This window comes from Pteropus alecto, unplaced genomic scaffold (assembly GCF_000325575.1).
Source record: "Pteropus alecto unplaced genomic scaffold, ASM32557v1 scaffold87, whole genome shotgun sequence".
Taxonomy (NCBI): Eukaryota; Metazoa; Chordata; class Mammalia; order Chiroptera; family Pteropodidae; genus Pteropus; species Pteropus alecto.
Genome location: NW_006443225.1, coordinates 9898573 through 9917400, shown reverse-complemented (window position 1 = coordinate 9917400; position 18828 = coordinate 9898573). Strand labels below are relative to the sequence as shown.

At 35.2% G+C, this 18828-nt stretch overlaps 1 protein-coding gene across 2 annotated transcripts in view; it reads right to left on the bottom strand.

Annotated features, from left to right (window-relative positions):
* The window catches only part of MTFR1 (mitochondrial fission regulator 1), a 51858-nt gene that overhangs the window by 10320 nt on the left and 22710 nt on the right, over positions 1-18828 (bottom strand). For both annotated transcript variants that reach the window (XM_006923997.3, XM_025041136.1), the window contains one exon: positions 13219-13334. In XM_006923997.3, the coding sequence (XP_006924059.1) occupies positions 13219-13334 (116 nt within the window). The remainder of the gene's footprint in view (positions 1-13218; positions 13335-18828) is intronic.

Here is an 18828-nt window from a genome sequence, read left to right as displayed (position 1 = left end):
TCCAGTATGTCACATCCAGTGCAAACATGACATTTGTGTTAAAATAAATAAATAAATAAAATAAAACAACCTTTAAAGACTTCTTTTTCCAGATGTATTCTGGAAGATGGAACAGATGTACTCTTCCCTAGTCTTCCTGCTAACTAAAAACACTGGACATTACATATAAAACAAATAAATGTAAGAAGATTGAAAGGTGGAAAGAAGATGGACTGGCTGAGACTTTAGGATCCAAAAAATAAAAAAATAAATAACAGGAGTGAACTTGAGTTTTTCTTTTGCCTCATATATCCCAAACTGGGTTCAGGAGTCCCTGGTAAGCCAAAAATACCAGTGTATGCAGAAGGAAAAAGCCCCAACAAAAGCCTGTTCTCTCAGCTAAAGGACCAAGAAAGGGCAGTCTCCCAAGACAGACAGCATAAAAAAGTAAGCGCTCTACTTCAGCCAGACAACACAGAAAACACTGTGGCCCCATGTTCACCATGCAGCAAAGGTGAACTCTCACTCCTGCCAGGCTGTAATGAGGTGCCTCAAACCCTGCAAGATGGTGTCAGAGAAGGCAGGGAGCAGGACTTAACAAGGCACTTCACTTCCCTGTGCTATCAGTGGATACAATGTGGGGAGTGTGGGATTCCAGTCCGAGGAGTAACAAGGCACCTTCCCTGCTCGCTGCGACACTCATAGGAGGCTTAAGGGGAGCCAGATCATTAATAAGGAGTACTCACCCTTGGCCATGAACAGAGGGCCCTTGAGAAACCTGGACTTCTGCATCCACCTGGCAGTAACAAGGTAGCACTCCCTCTTCCCCTACCAGAGTGCTATCGGAGAAAGCCAGCTAACAGAAAAGGGTTAAATAAGATCTAGGTTTCATTCAAAAATCACTCCTACCAAGAACCAGAAAGAACACAAACTAGGACCTCTGGTCAAGATGGCAGAATGAGTAAACTCTTGAGATAGCCTCCTCCCACAATCACATCAAAATTACAACACACCCACAATTGAGAACTACTTGAAGACTAGCTGAACATAATTCCTTTAAGGCTAAAAGAAAAAGCCATGTCAAGACAAGTAGGAGAGGAGACGCAGACAGGTCAGGGCCCATACTCATGGTGTGACGATTAAGAACTGGGAGGGATATCTTGGTTGCAAACGTCCCTTATGAGGAGCGAGTGGTCCCAACCTCTGATGCTAGTGCCAGGAAGATGAGTCCCTGTAACGCCTGGCTGTGAAACCAGCAGGGACTGCATCACTGAGGGAGAAATGGCTACGGGAGATCAAGACACAATGCTCTTAATGGGCTGGCACAATTCTCTCCAGGACTGAAGTGCTGGCAGGCACCAGTCAGTCTGGTGAAAAAGGGTGTCGAATCTCCAGTAACATGGATAACATTTGTCGTCCAGCCTTGGTGATTCCCAAGGACCCCACCCCACCCAAAACGCTATACTGCTTCTTCCAGCCACTCCTCCACAGAAGTGGCCTGGCTGGACTCATGCTGCACATATTTACTCAAAGGACCACAAACCCCACACCAGAAAAATACACTAGAGGGAATCAACATCAGATTAGAAGAAGCAGAGTATCGAATCAGTGATCTGAAAAACAAGGTAGCAGAAAACACGATTGGGACAGAAAAAAGAAAAAAAAAAAGAATAGTTTAAGGGACCTCTGGGACAACAACAAGTGTTAATAACATTCACATTTTAGGGGTCCCTAAAGGAGAGAAAAGGACTGGAAACCTATTTGAGAAATAATGACCGAAACTTCCCTAACTTGGCAAAGGAAACGGACATACAAGTCCAGAAGTGTAGAGTCCCAAACAAGATGAACCAAAAGAGGCCCATGCCAAGAACACATTATAATTAAAATAACAAGTTAAACACAAAGAATCTTAAAAGTAGCAACAGAAAAGTAGATACATACAAGGGAGCTCTCATAAGCCTATATGCTGATTTTTCAACAGAAGCATTGCAGGGTAGAAGAGAATGGCACAAAATATTCAAAGTGATGAAAAAATCTACAACTAAGATTCCTCTACCCAGCAAGGCTGTCATTTAGAATTGGGAGATATTTTCCAAGACAAGAAAAAGCTAAAGAGTTCATCACCACTAAACCAGTACTACAAGAAATGTTAAAGAGAATTCTTTGAGAAAAGATAAAAAAATATGAATAAGAAAATACAGGAAAGAAAAAAACTCACTGACAAAGGTGAACACTTAGTAAAAGCAGTGGATCAACCAATTATAAAGCTAGTATAAAGGTTAAAAAAGTGGAAAGTTAATGTGTAATTAAAATAAAGGGATATACACAAACATACACAAAAGAAGTTAAAAATAAGGACAAAAAACAAATGTAGAGGCATGAGTAAAATTGTAATTTTAGAATGTGTTGGAACTTAAGTGACCATCAGTTAAAATTGACTGCTATAAACATAGCTTGGGATATATGAAGGTCATGGTACCCACAAAGCAAAATTCTATGAAAGATATATGAGAAATAAAGAGAAAGGAATCCATATATAACATTACAAAGTCACTAACATGTAAGAGAGAAAAAGAATATGGAACAGAGAAGTACAAAAACAACCAGAAAACAATAAAAAGCTATATACCTTTCAACAATTACTTTAAATGTAAATGGACTAAGTGCTCCAATCAAAAGACATTGGTGGCTAATTGATAAAAACAAATTAAAAACCACCCATACATATGATGCCTATAAGAGATCCACTTCAGATCAAAAGACACACACAGACTAAAAGTAAAGGGATAGAGAAAGATATTTCATGCAAATAGAAATAAAAAAAATACCTGGAGGATCAATACTTAGACAAACTCTAAAACAAAAACAAAAACTAACAAAGACAAAGAAGGCATTTCATAATGATAAAGGGATCAGTCTACAAAGAGAATATAATGCTTGTAAACATTTACACGCCCAACATAGAAGCATCTAAATATATAAAGTATTATTGACACACATAAATAGATTAACAGTAATACAATAGTAGGGGACTTTAACACCCCACTGACATTAATGGATAGATCATCCAGACAGAAAATCAGCAAGGCAACAATGGACTTTACAACCTTTGACACATTAGACCAAATGGACTAATAGACATTTTTAAAATATTTCACCCAAAGCAGCAGAATGTACATTCTTTTAGAATGCACATGGAATATTTTCCAGGATAGGACACCAAACAAGTCTCAATAAATTTAAGAACACTGAAATCATATCAAGCATCTTCTCTGATCACAATGGTATGAAACTATTACAAGAAAACTGAAAAACACAAACACATAGAGGCTAAATAATATGTTACTAGACAATAAATGGGTTAACAATGAGAATAAGGAAGAAATGAAAAGATATCTTGAGACAAATGATAATGAAAATACAATGACCCCAAATCTGTAGGACACAGCCAGAGTTCTAAAAGGGAAATTCATAACAATACAGTGCTACCACAGGAAACACGAAATATCTCAAATAAATAGTCAAATAACCTTGCACCTAAAGAAACTAGGGAAAAATCAAAGCCCAAAGTGAGTAGAAGGAAGGAAATGATAGAATAGAAATAAAAGATTTTTAAAAAGCAATAGAAAAGAACAATGAAACCAACACCCGGTTCCTTGAAAGATAAACAAAAAACTTATAGCCAGACTCATTAGAAAAAAAAAAGAGGCCCCCCCCAAAAAAATCAGAAATGAAAGAGAAGTGACAACAGACACCACAGAAATACAAAGCATTTTAAGAAAATACTACGAACAATTACATGCCAATTTGGACAACCTGGAAGAAATGGTTTAATTTCTAGAAACATACAATCTTCCAAGACTGAATCAGGAAATAACAAAATGTTAACAGACTGATAAGTACAAATGAATTCAAATCAGTAATCAAAAAACTCCCAACAAACACGAGTCTTGGAGTGGATAGCTTCATAGGTGAATTCTACCAAACATTCAGAGAGGAATTAATACCTATTTTTCTCAATCTATTCCAAAAAACTGAAGAGAAGGCAAGCCTCCCAAACTCATTTTACTAGGTCAGCATTACCCTTATACCAAAACCACACAACAACAAAAAAATTATAGACCAATATCCCTGATAAATGTAAATGCAAAATCTTCAACAAAATATTAGCAAACCAAATTCAGTAATACATTAAAAAAATCATACACTATGATCAAGTGGGCTTTATTCCTGGGATACGAGGTTGATTAAATATCTGCAAATGAGTTAATGTGATATACCACATGAATAAAATGAAGTATAAAAATCACATGATCATATCAATACATGCAGAAAAAGCATTCGAGAAAAATCCAGCATCCATTTATAATAAATATCAGCAAAGTAGGGACAGAGGGAGCATACCTCAACATAATAAAGGCCATATATGACAAACCCACATCGTATTCAATGATGAAAAGCTGAAAGCTTTTTAAGACCAGGAACAAGACACGATGTTCACTTTCACCACTTTTATTCAACATAGTATTGGAAGTCTTAGCCACAGCAGACAAGAAATAAAAGGCATCTTAATCAAAAAGGAAGTAAACTTCGTTATTTGCTGATGACATGAGAATCCTGAAGATTCCACCAAAAAACTGTTAGAATAAATGAATTCAGTAAGGTAGCAGGATACAAAATTAATATTCAGAAATCAGTTGCATTTTTATACACCAATAACAAACTATCAGAAGGAGAAATTAAGAAAACAATCCCATTAATGACTGCATCAAAAATTTAAAAAATCTAGGAATAAATTTATCCAAGGAGGTAAAAACATCTGTACATGGAAAACTAAGATAGTGAAGAAACTTAAAAACATAAATAAATGTATCTACCATGCTCACGAATAGGAAGAATTAACATCGTTAAAATGTCCATACTACCCAAAGCAATCTACAGATTCAATATAATCCCTATCAAAATACCAATGGCATTTTTTACAGAACTAGAACAAATATTCCTAAATTTATAAGTAACCACAAAAGACCCCGAATAGCCAAGGCAATCTTGAGAAAGAAGAACAAAGTTGGAGGTATTGCACTACTTAATACCAAACTATGCTACAAGGCTATAGTAATCAAAACAACATGGTACTGGCATAGAACCAGACACATAGATCAACGGACTAGAATAGAGCCTGGAAATGAACCCATGCCTACATAGTCAATTAATCTATGACACAGGAAGCAAGAATACACATGGGGTAAAGACAGTCTCTTCAATAAATGGTGTTGGAAAAACTGGACACATAAAAAATGATATTAGACCAATTTGTTACACCATATACAAAGCTAAACTCAAAATGGATTAGACTTAAATGTGAGATCTGAAACCATAGAACACCTAAAAGAATACATAGGCAATAAATTCTTTGACACTGGTGTTAGCAATATTTTTTTGGATATGTCTCTCAGGGCAAAGACAACAAAAGTGAAAATAAACAGAACTATGTCAAACTAAAAAGCCTTTGCATCATAAAGGAAGCTATCAACAAAACAAAAAGTCAACAGAGAAAATATCTGCAAATGCTGTTCATCTGATAAGGGGTTGATGTCCAAAATATAAAAAGAACTCACATAGCTCAACATCAAAAAACGATCTAATTAAAAAATGGGCAGAGGACCTGAATAGACATTTCTAAAAGGACACAGAGATGTACAACAGACAAATGAGAAGATGCTCAATATCACTAATCATCAGGGAAATGCAAATCAAAACTACAAAGCACATGAGGTGATGAGATAACACCTCGCACTTGTCAGAATAGCTATCATCCAAAACTCAACGAACAAGCATTGGCAAGGATGTGGAAAAAAGGGAACCCTCGTGCACTATTGGTGGGATTGTAAATTGGCACAGCCATTATGGAAAACAATATGGAGGTTCCTCAAAAATTAAAAAGAGTACTACCATATGACCCAGGATTCCACTTCTGGTTATTTATCCAAGGAAAACCAAAATATTAATTAGAAAAGATGTATGCACCCCGATATTCACTGCAGCATTATTTACAATAGCCAACATACAGAAGCAATCTGTCTATTGATAGACTAATATATAAAGTTGTGATACATATATACATTGGAATATTACTCAGCCATAAAAAAATAATGAAGTCTTGCCATTTGCAATAACATGGATGGAACTAGAGGGTATTATGCTAGGTAAAATAAGAGAACGACTAATACTATATGATTTCGCTTATATATGGAATATGAAAAACGAAATAAATGGACAAACAAAACAGAAACTCATAGATACTGAGAAAAATTTTGATGGTAACCAGATGGAGGGGGATTGGTGCATGAATGAAAAAAGTGAAACGGATTAAAAAGTACACACTGCCAGTTATAAAAATAGTCATGGAGATGTGAAGTATAACATAGGGAATATAGTCACTATGATGTATGCCTGAAGCAAATGTAATAATTTATCTCGACTGTAAAAATATTTTTTAAAATGTATATATTATTATTAAAAAAGAGACAAACTGCATAGAAAAAGACAATCAATACATGCCAGTTGAGATGACAGATGTTAGAATTATCTGACAGATTTTACAGCAGCTATGATAAAAAGGCTTCAATAAGCAATCAGTATCACTTTCAAAACTTAAGAAAAAATAGTCTCAGCAAAAGAAAGAGACACAAAACAATTTAAAACTAAAAGATACAATAACTGAAATAAAAACATAATAGATGGGATGAAAAACACAATCGAGAAGATAGAGAATCAGTGAATTTGGAGATAGAACAACAGAAATTATCCAATCTGAAAAACAGAAAACAGACTAGGGGAAAAACAGTCTTAGTGACCTTATAGTGGGATTATAACAGAAGATCTATTATTTGTATCACCAGGACCCAGAAGGAAAGGAAAAAGAGGGCAGATATGAAAAAGGACCGACAAGATCAACCCAAAAAATTCCACACCAAGACACATCTTATGAAAATTCTGAAAACTAAAGACAAAGAAAATTTTAAAGCACCTAGAGAGAACACCGTACCTATAAGGGAAAGCTATCAATGACAGAAGACTTCTCATCTGAAACCACAGAGGCTTACAGAAACTGGCACATTTTTCAAGTGCTAAAAAATGAACCATGTGAACTCATTACCTTATACCCAGCAAAATACCCTTTCAGATCGGGGAAATCAAGAATTCTCAAATGAAGGAAAACTAAAAGAATTCATTGCAAGCAGACCTACCCTAATAGAATGGCTAAACGAAATTCTCTAAACAGAAAGAAAGCAAAAAAAGGAGGAACTTTAATTTACATCAATAAGAAAAAAAAATACAGCAAGCAAAAAATGTGTGTCGCTAGACTTATTTTCTCGTTTTCTATGTTGTATGATGGTTGAAGCAAACAATACTGTCTGATGTGATTCAAAATGTCTATAGAAAACGGTACAGAAACATAAAGGAAAAACCTTGTACAGGTAAAATAAGACCACCAGTAGACTGTAATAAGTTATGAATATAAAATCTAGTACAGCAAGTCCTCCCTTCGTGTTTAATGGGTTCTGCAATTTTATGCAAAATGACATATAATAGAACCAATTTTACCAAAGGCTAAGTTTCTACAACATTTCATCAACATTATAATGAAACAATGTTGAAGCAAAAGATATAATGTGAGGACTTGCTGTTGATACATAAACCCACCAGAAGAACTATACAAAGAAAGATACCCAAACATATATAAATCAAAGTGAAATTCCAATTTAGACACACCTAACCTCATGTGCACATCTTTAGGATGTGGAAGGAAACTGGTGTATCCACAGAAAACCCATGCAGACATGGGGAGGATGTGCATACTTCACACAGACAATGGCCCTAGCCGGTAACTGATTTTTTTTTTTTTTATTGTTATAACAAAATGACATTATTCGAGGGCCTGCAGTACCAAGAATATTAATATACACATAAATCTCACCACATAGATGAAATGGACCAATTCCTTGAAAAGCAAAAACTATATCTCATCCAATATAAAATAGTCCAATAACTTTAATAAGAAAATTGAACTCATAATTTTAAAACTCCCCAAAAGAAATCTCCAGGTCCAGATGGTTTAACTGGAGAATTCTACCAAATGTTTAAAGAATTCCTACCAGTTCTACACAATCTGTTCAGAAAAGAGGGACACCTTCCAATTCATTTTATGAAGCTAATACACCAAAAACAGAGAAGGGATCATATAATTAAAAACAAACAAACAAACAAACAGGAGAAAATCCTCAGAATCTAAGACTGGGCACAGGGTTCTTACACAGACAGCAAAAACATTATCCATTAAAAGAAAAATTGATAAACTGTACTTTATCAAAATTAAAAACTTTTGCTCTGTGAAATGACCCTGTTAAATAGATGAAAAGACAGCTATGAAGTGGGAGAAAATGTTTACAAATCATATAACTGACAAGGACTCACATCTAGAACAAAAAGAATCCAATTAGAAAATAGATAAAAGACATGAAGAGATATTTAACCCCAAAGGATATAAAGATGGCAAATAAGCATGTGAAAAGATGTTCAATATCATTATCCATTAAGAAACTCAAAACCACAGTGAGATATCACTACACACCTGTTAGAATATATATGTGTGTATATATGTGTGTACGCGCGCGCGCGCGCGCGCACACACACACACACACATATATATATATAAAAAGTGATAAGACCAAATGTTGATAGGATACAGAGAAACCGGATCAGCCATATACTGCTGCTGAGAATGTAAAATGGCACAGCCATTCTGGAAAATAGTTTTGTCAGTTTCTTAAAATCTAAACATAAACGACCTTATGACTCCTATGACCCAGATACTGCACTCATGGGCATTTAGCCCAGAGAAATGAAAACTTATGTTCACTCAAAAAAACTGTACACCAACATTTCTAGGAACTTTATTCCAAAAATTGGAATCAAGCCAGATGTCCATCAACTGGTACTTTGTTACACAAACTGATCCTTCCATACCAAGGAATACTGAGTTCCAATTCAAGATGGCCACACAGGAAAAATAGAAAGATCCTCAACTTACCTCCTCCAGTGGACACACTAAATCTACAGCTACATAAGGAACAATTTCCTCTGGGAAAAAAAAGTAAAAACTAGCTGAGCAATGACTACGCATCATATGAGAAAAAAAAAAACCACACTGAAGGTGGTAGAAGAGGCTGAGACACAATCTTGCCATAAACCCCACCCCAGGCACAATGACTTATACTCAGGAGGGTACTCAAAACCCAGAGCTTCTTCCTGTGAAGAATTTGAACACCACATGTGGCATCCCAACTTTTAAGACCTGCACCAGATAGATGAGCATCCATAACATCCAGCTGTGAAAACCAATAAGGCTTGTATCCACAAGACCCACAAGGCTATAGTGATCTGAGAAAAGGGTTCTCTAAGTGATCCCTGATCTTATCCAGACTTTACATAAGAGTCTCATTTGCTAATCTTAAAATACTGGCCTGAGGGGCACTCATCTAATTTAACACACATCAAGAAGCCTGCTGGGGTATATTCTAAGGATGGAGGCTGCCAGGAACCAACTTTAAGTACCATATTTTTTTCTCCCCAGAACCCTAGGCTTTCTCCCAATTCTCTGCAAGCACCACCTTCACGTTTCCCTTCTGCCTTGCTCCAGAGCACCATAATCTTTTAGAGGGGACCTTTTACACATGTCTGTGCCCGTTTTTATGTCTGGGGTGCCGATTTTGTGGCTACCACCCAAAAGACAACCCTTGATTACCTGGCTCTAAAGGCAAGGAGCTCTTGCATTCCTGGGTTCCATGTGACTATAACAATCAAAGAGACAGTTCTTGGCGGACTACAGCCCTCACTGCACAGAGAGCAGATTGAAACACATCTCCAGTCTTTCTGAGATCTATTTGCTTGGCCAGCTTTGGCCTGAGGGGCAGACTTCAGGTCTGGCACACATCTAGAAGTCTAGAAAAATGCTCTCAGAGAATGCAGGCTGGTTGACAGCAGCTTCGCCTTCTCCCGCTGCCTCACCATAGCTCACTGGTATCTCCCCGAAAGCTTACGCACTCATCTGTAGCCCCCATTTTTGTGACTGCTGCCCAGGAGATACTTCCAGATCACCTGGCTCTGGTGGCCAGTGGGGCTTATACTTGGGGTCCCTCAGGACTATATTTCTTTGTATATTTTCATACTGCTGACTGAGGGTCTGGCTTCTAATCTGCCTGAATCTAGGTACTAACTGAGATCCTCCCTTTTAGAATATGGAAAGGTCTTGGCACACTCTGAATGACTTGGAACTATTAAAAATAAGTTGCTTAAAATAAGAAAAAACAAGCTGCTGAGACAATCACAGAGGTTCGAAGGACAGTCAAGAGCTAGGCCAGGGTTGAACAAGAAGGCTCATCTCCTACACAAGGCCACTTCTTCAAGATTGGGAGAGGTAGCTGTTTGATCTAATACAGAGAAACCAATACAGAAGAGTCAAGCAAAATTAAGAAGCAAAGGAATATGCCCTCCCCGCCCCCCCAAAAAAGAACAAGCTAAAACCTTAGGGAGAAAAAACCTTAATGAAAAGGAGATAATTTAGCTGATACGAAGTTCAAAGTAATGGTCATAAAAGATGATCGCTGAACATGGGAGAACAATGAATCAATCAATACAGTGAGAACTTCAACAAAGAGAAAATATAAAAATGGCCCACATTTCTCTTTGTCACAGAGCTGAAGAATAACAATTAAAAAAAAATACATTAGAGGTGTTCAACAATAGACTACATGAAGCAGAATAAAGTAGCAGTAAACTCAAAGACAGGGCAGTGGAACTCTCCCAATTAGAGTAGCAGAAAGAAAGAGATAGAAAACCTTTTGAAGCAAATAATGACTAAAAACTTCCCTATCTTGGGTAAGGAAACAGACATTCGGATTTAGAAAGCCCAGACAGTTCCAAATAAGATAAATCTAAAGAGACCCACACCAAGACATACTGTAATTAAAATGTTGTTAATGAAAAGAAAATGCAATCTCTATATATTTAGCTAAGAAAGCTTTATTTGGACCTTACTGGGGACGATAGCTCAAGAGCAGAGCTTTAAGAAGCCTTGAAATGGTGCTAACTTTGAAGAAGTGAGTGGCACTTATACAGGCAGAAAAACAAGCAGATATACACCTAGTAAATCAGAAATTTCAATTAGGGTACATAGTTTCGAAGAAATATAAAGATAAGGTTGAGTTGCTGTGCCCTCCCTGGCATCAGGAAGTCTGAAAACAATCAAATTGCCTTGAAGTTCTTTAAGGCAATTTTTATCAGGATATAGAAAGAACAGGCCATTTTTCTGTAATGACTGACCTTTAGTGTTGAAACCCTGTAGAAGGTATATGTGATTAGCGTCCATGGTTTGCCTTAATGAAGAATTTTAAGGAGGATCATTATTCTTTCTTGGTTATGGATTTAATCAGGAGCTTAAACGCCCTTTCCTCATTGTCATACAAAGGAATACTGCTCAATAATAAAAAGGAATGAAGTATTAATATACACAACACTAGAGAATTGTGCTTAGTGAAAAAAGTCCCAAAAGGTTGTATACTGTATGATCCAATTTATTTAACATTCCTGAAATGACAGAATTGTGAAAATAGAAAACAGAAAAACATACTTGTTCAGTGATTAAGGAGAGGCCAGAGAGGGAAGGAAAGTGGGTGTGACCGTAACAAGGCAATGTGAGGGAAGCTCTTTAAGGTATGGAAATGTACTGTACCACAGGGTACACTGCTTATGATATTGTGCCACAGTTTTGCAGGATATTACCAATGGAGAAAACTGGGTAAAGGGTACAGGGAATGTTTCTGTATTATTTCTTACAACTGCATGTGAAGTATCTACAATTATCTCAAAATAAAAAGTTTAATTTACAAAATAAATATCTTAAAAAAGAAAGGCTCTTTACCTGCTAATCCTGGTCTATGTTCATCTACTGCTATGTCCTCACTTCTACTTGTCATTCAAATCAAATTCTTTCTATGCTCTTGGGTTATATGATGCTTATTTTATCCAACTAATACTACTCAAGTGAAATTACTCTTGCTAAAGCCAATAATAATCTTCATACTGCAAAACAAAATTGAAACTTGCTGTTTTTTTGATTTACCTAGCCTCTAAATTTTTGACACCAGTGACTACTAGAGTTTACTCCCCTTCCATGAAACTGTCCTGTGTCTGCCTCCACGACAACACTCTCTGCCAGTTCTCCTGCCTCCTGAACCACTTCTCCCTGGGGCTAGGGAGTAGGCTTGGGGAGGGGTGGTTCTTCTTTTTCCTCTTTTTTCCTGATTAAGCTCTCAAATGCAGGCTTTGTCCAGAATACAAATGTACTTCATGTCTTACATATGCTCCATGAACACAATGATTATCAGCCATTCTATCTATATTTATCAATATCTAGCTACACAAACTGTTTTTAGAGCAATGTGAATGTGCCATAGGAAATGCAAATACAACATATTCTAGACTGGAATACCTCCTCCAACTGTCACACACCAAAAAAAAAAATCTGTTTCCCTATATTCCTATTAATTGTTGCATCATTCTCATAATTATCCCACCCAGAAACCTGGGAGTTATCCTAGACTTCCTTTCTTAACCTCAATATTGAAAAGGTTTAAATCTTTTCAATTCTCTTACTATCTCTTGACTTTGTCCCTCTTCTCCTGGTCTTCTGTCAGTTTTAGTTAAACTCTGATCATCTCTTATTTGACCTATTTCCAGACCTGACTCCCTTCTATTCTTCATGCTGTTCACAAGGAAATCTTATAAAATACAAATTAGGAAATACTGTCCAGTATTTAGACAAATTCCCTAATATGACCCACACTGACTCCTCTGCCCCAATAAGACTATTATAATTACTGTACTTATCTAAACATATTTGTGACAGTTCTTCCTGGTCTCTCATATTAGAATGTAAACTTATATTACAGAGAATTCTGTAATTCATAAGGACTTAGGACACGGTTACATGTCTCTAGAAACTTTATAAATACTAGCTGAGCCTTTAAAATGAACAGAAAAGACTGCTCAAAAAAAAAAATAAATAAACAGGTTAGTTATCAGAGATCAAATTCAGCTATTAAAAGGAAATGTCGCAAAGGTTTCATCTTTTAAAATAATAAACACATGTCAGCTCTTATAGGCTTACAGACTAACCTTTGTCTTGTTGAGCACTCTCCTTCTTCTGTGGCTACCCATCCAACATCAGCAAAAGATGCTACTGCATCCTCTCCCAGGTGACTGGGGCTCCATTCTGTAGTAGGGCTGGTGAGCTGTAAGTTACAAACAGGGAAAGTTTGTCTCTGGCAACAAAATATTAGAATAAAACTTTTTAATTACCTAAATAAAAATCATCAGCTTTAGAGTTACAAACATATGAGCAGTTTCTAATGTTTCCACTAAAGGTCCCCACAAAAGGGTCCAGTAGTTATATCACACTTGCCTGACAGTATATGACGATCTCTGAATTCTAATTTAACTTTATTCAATTTTTGTTACAGGTCAAGTGAGACTGGTTCAATTAAAACAAACAAACAACCAACCAACTCTGGTCACCCTAAAACATTTAAAAAAATTTTAGAATTTAAGCATTAAAAATCAATTTTTTCCCTAAAGCTATCTAGTTTTAAAAAAAAAGTTTAGGAACAAGAATAAGCAAGTGATCAATTTATGCTAAATCTGAGAATATTTTTAAATGAATATTAAATATACAAGCTGTTATAATGTTGAAAATATATTTTTTAAAATCCTTAAATCTCTATTTTTAAATAAAATTACTAGCTGTGTTAAAGAACAAAAAATCCAAATAGCACATCAGGATTCTCCACCTAATATTAGCTAGAGAACACATAGATGAAGGAACAGAATATTTTGAAATAAAGAGCATGCAAGTTCTGAAATTTACCTTAAAAATGGAAATATAATTTAATTCAAGTTTTGTTATAAGTGTAATGCCTCAGAGTCAGATGGTCAGTGAATAATAAAAAAATAAAGTTATCAGAATATAAAACATCCTAGAAGTTGGAATAAAGTCTAAATAAAGAAGATGCACACTTTTTAAATGAAGAAAAAAAATTTAAAGGCCAAAGAAATTTAATTATTAACATATTTATCAGAAAGCTTGTACTATAATCCATGCTTTGTTTGAACCTTAATACTATCATTGCCAGATCAAGCTTTTGGAAGCTACGCTAAATAATGTTGCCTCCTCAAATATAAAAATATAAAATATACATATATATATAAAACACATAATACTACTAATATAGTTAAAAGTTTAACATCTTTAATGTTATAAATAAAATTTTAACTGAATATTATCAGCTGATATGTGTACCCATTTCAATATTATAATTACCTAACATTATCAACTTAATAAAATAGCATTAGAAATAGCACTTGAAAACTGGTATTTTAACAATAACATATCAAGAGCATCAAGTATTTAAAATGCCTTAAATTACTGCTTTGGGGAAGAATGAGGGTAGAGATGAGAGAAAACAAATTGCTAATTGAGTTAAAAAAATGGAATTAAGAAGAAAAGGCTTTCAAAATACCAATGTTTTACATGTAGTGGTATAATTGTGGTCAGAAGAGAAAAAAACTATAAGCTTCAGCAAGTACATTGTGAAAGGATAGGACATGATCAAAATAAATCAAAAATTAGATTTTTGTATTTCTCCCTAAAGTGCTTCAGAAATTTTACCAAGTAAGTCAATAAACAAACGTATTCAGTAAATGGGTACCTTATACAACTTAAACAACTCTAGGGAACCAAGCATCACATAAGATCTGAAGAAACTGAGGGATCTGGTAATATTCTGTTCCAAACCATTACTGAAAACAGAATGTATATTAACATTCCTAAAACATTATAATAGGGAGATTCTGAGTGGGTTATTTGGAGATACTTGAACAAGAAGGTCCCCAAGTCTCGTAGAAATCCCAGAAGATATAGTATTAACGGGCTATTCTGTAAGAGAGAGATCATAAAAGTAAAGCCAGAAGGGTGTCTTCCTAGGTGCTATTAAGTAGCTAGTCAGACATGAGCTATAGGGGAACAAAGGAATAGGGGCCCAGCTCTGTAACCATAGAAACTTCCCTTGAAGACCTTCCTTAAGCACCTCCCAGAAATATCTCCCTTTTAGGGTTATAAATTACCCAAATCCTAGAACACAAAGGCCATAAAAGCTGCAGGCCTAAACCAGCTACAAACGCGCATGCGCAGAAAGTACTGTCCCTAACTTCGGCCTCACTATATCATCATTATAATCTCATGATCATGCCAGGAAGTTCATGAATCTAATCAGAACAGACTGAATTCTGAGTAGGTACCTGCGTACTAGGCAAAGTTGTATAGCAGCCAAGTGTCAATCAAAATGACCTCACTTGCCAATCACCTAGGAATGCCTTTGGAACCACACATCATGGCACAAATATAAGGTAGACATTCCCAATTCTGGGTCCTTTTTGCCCTTCTGGGCTCTCTCCCCGTTTTGGTGGCCATTTGTGGCCTTTTTGCCCTTTTGTAGTCATTTTGGCCCCTTTGGGTTGGTTACAGTACTGGGACCATGTGCCTCCTTGGGGCATTCTTTGTCTTTCTAAAATATACTTTTAATAAAACTATTAAATCTCAATGACCTGTGATTCTTCACTATGTCAAAAAAAGAAGAACCGAGGGAATATGCTAACTACAGGCCTTGCCTTCATTATCCCTCTTCCTCCCCACTACTGTTGGGGGCGCCAAACTCTGAACGGCCCCAACCATGACAGTGCTAGTTCATGAAGATTAATGTGATGATAATTCTTTGTTTAGAAAATAAAAATATGTTCCAATACGGTTACCAGTTTCTAGTTTGACCTCAAGACTTCTTACTTTCCCATAAAAATTACAAAACTTGCCGACATCATCTCAGATATTTTTGTTTATAGAAGGAAGCAAAAAGATACTTTTAAAAAATAGTAAAAAATATAAAAGTTAACACATTGAGGCAGCTTTTCAGAGTATTTTATAATGTAATTAAAGACCATACATTATTTTACGGTCTTACTATGAAGTACTGATTATATTTCATCATTGAAATAATGCCATGTCTGTAACATGTGCTCAATGAAATGAAAAAAGTTAATGATACTGTCAAGAACCAGTTCCAGAACTGATAGGATCTGTATCATTTCTAACAGTGATTTATGCCACTGAATAAGAAGCCTAATGAAGTCCTTTTTGAAGTCATTCAAAAAAAAAAAAAAAAATAAAAACCCTGAAAAATAATACTAATTTAAAAAAAAGTCCATTTTAGTTGTTGCTGAAATGTGCACAGAGTAACATAAGCATCGAATGGGAAGGACAATTCAATGAGTATACCAGTTAAGGTGAAGTCATTGCAGGCAAGGGGACTGACAATATGAAATTCTTCAAAGTATGATTTAGACACCACTACTGACATGCATGGATGACTGATAAAAGTTAGAAAAAGGCCAACTTACTAAAGGTTCCAGCAAGGTCTTGTCCTACCATCGCTATTGTTAATAGGAGAAAAAAAAAACAAACAGCAGTGAAAGGAATAGGCTTTTTTCCCCAAAAAATCAAGGACATAAATTTTTAAATTAAAATTAGTGCTTATTATTTTATAAGTATTCAAGTTCCTTTCAGAAAGTGTGAAAAACATTTGATTCAAAACAAAAATCCAGCAGCAGCATTGTATTTTTACTATTTTTAAGTAGTTCAATGGAACATGTTATACAATCTAAATTATCTAAAATTCAATTATATTCCAAGAATTTTCCTAAAGTAATTTAAAATATTCTGATAATGTAAAAGTAAACCAAGGAAACTGATTCACTTAATAAAATGAATAAAAGAAAAAAATAAAGTGTGTACAAAGTTGAAATACTTAGAATGAAATATTAGAAGAGTTAACTTTGTCCTCATGTGACTGTTCATAAAATATAAAAACAATGGTACTAGAATGTTCTGTTTCTTACCAAAAAGGGTGTAATAGTAAATAGATTCGGTCCCTCTTACCACCATTTATTATAGCCAAATAAAAAACATGCATTCTTAAGAGCAACACTGTAAAATAATCTCTAGCTTTTTTTGCCTACAGACATACTTAATTGCTCCTCTTTTTTTTCTACTTCCTACCATCATGAGAAAAACTGAAAACAGAATTTCTGTGTTTTAATATGGTGATATACAGTGACACCAATAGGCCAAGAGGTATACCTGTATAAAGAATACTAGTCTGAAAGTTGTAATGCTCAATTAAATATTCTAGCTGAGACTCAGACACTAATGTTTCTGAGTAATGTGGTCACTTTTTAAAAATCGAGCATGTATTAATGCTTTCTAGTCATGACACACCTAGAATGGGGGGAAAAAAGGGGGTAGGAGGGAAAGGGCAGAATGAAAGAGACCAGAGCAACAAGAGGGAGGAAAATATGTGTGTCTATCTCAAAACAACCTATTAAGGTAAGAAGCAGTATCAGTGGGCCCAAGTGTGGTTCCCCAGTTCCAAACTATCTATAGTAGTATTTACTCATGTTGGACTCTTAGTTCAAAATACATTCCATATCGAACCCCCAAATGAGCCGGAAAAATAGCAAAAATGCATTTTCAGTTTTATTACTCTAAATTGCACTTTTATTTTCTTTGACGACTCTACTTTTTAATATTTCCAATAGATGTAGTAAAAAAAAAATTGAAGATACAGAGCAAAAATAGCAGATTTAAAATATCTAAGTAGCAGGTAAAATAACCAATTTAATACTGATGTTGAATTTGAAAAGACTCTGTATGCTACAAAACTGCCTGGAAATAAAAATCTCACTATAAACAAATGTCTTCTGTATTCCACTACATTCTCAAATTACCCAATTTTCTTACTTTATTCCTTTCTTTATATTAACCCATCTCTTTTCAAATACAGCTCCTGTAATAAAGCTAATATTCTTCTTCCAATCATTCCCTTTTAAGTGACTAATAACACTGAGATAGAGTATTTCCAATGAAATTTACCTGACTCTAGTACTTTAGTTCACTGACTATCAAGGCAGATTTGGGTTGCTACCAGAAAATGAGAGATTATCTCCATCTCCTGTTACATGTCTCCAGCTACAGGAACACAAATGTTGAAACAAGTTCTCCTGCCACTAGGTTGAGTAGATAAAAAAGAAAATTTTAATGGAACTGAGCAATCAGAAAAAGTTAATAAGCCTTAGTTAAGACAATAGTTTTTTGAAGAAAGCTGGCAAATAAAGCAATCAGTAACTTGTGTCTAAATGAACTGAATTCTCAGAAATTATGCTAGAGAGACTCACTACCACACGTTTCTTAATTTTGATTTTTTTAAACCTATAGTTTGATAAAAATTACTTCTTAGAAAGTTCCAATTTGTCCATTTCCAGACTTATGCACAAAGGTTTTGCCAGTCAATTTGTAAGTGGGGGTATAAGCACAATAATGAATAACCTTGTTAGTCGAACTGAATGAACATTAATTTCTTCCATTTAGGAACAGATTTTTCACCTCTATCTACCAAGAAGAGGTGTTTACAAGTATGACATAAGTCCACGGGGCCACCTTTGACCTATTGAATTATGAGCTAAATATATCTTCCACATTCCACATGCTAATCTATTATTTTAAATTGGTTTTTTTTTTGAACCTTATCTTCTTAAATGTTAATCTGAAAGGTTTTATCGTATTACTGCTATATAGAATTACTGAAAAACAAAAACAAAGCTATATGATATATGTCTAACACT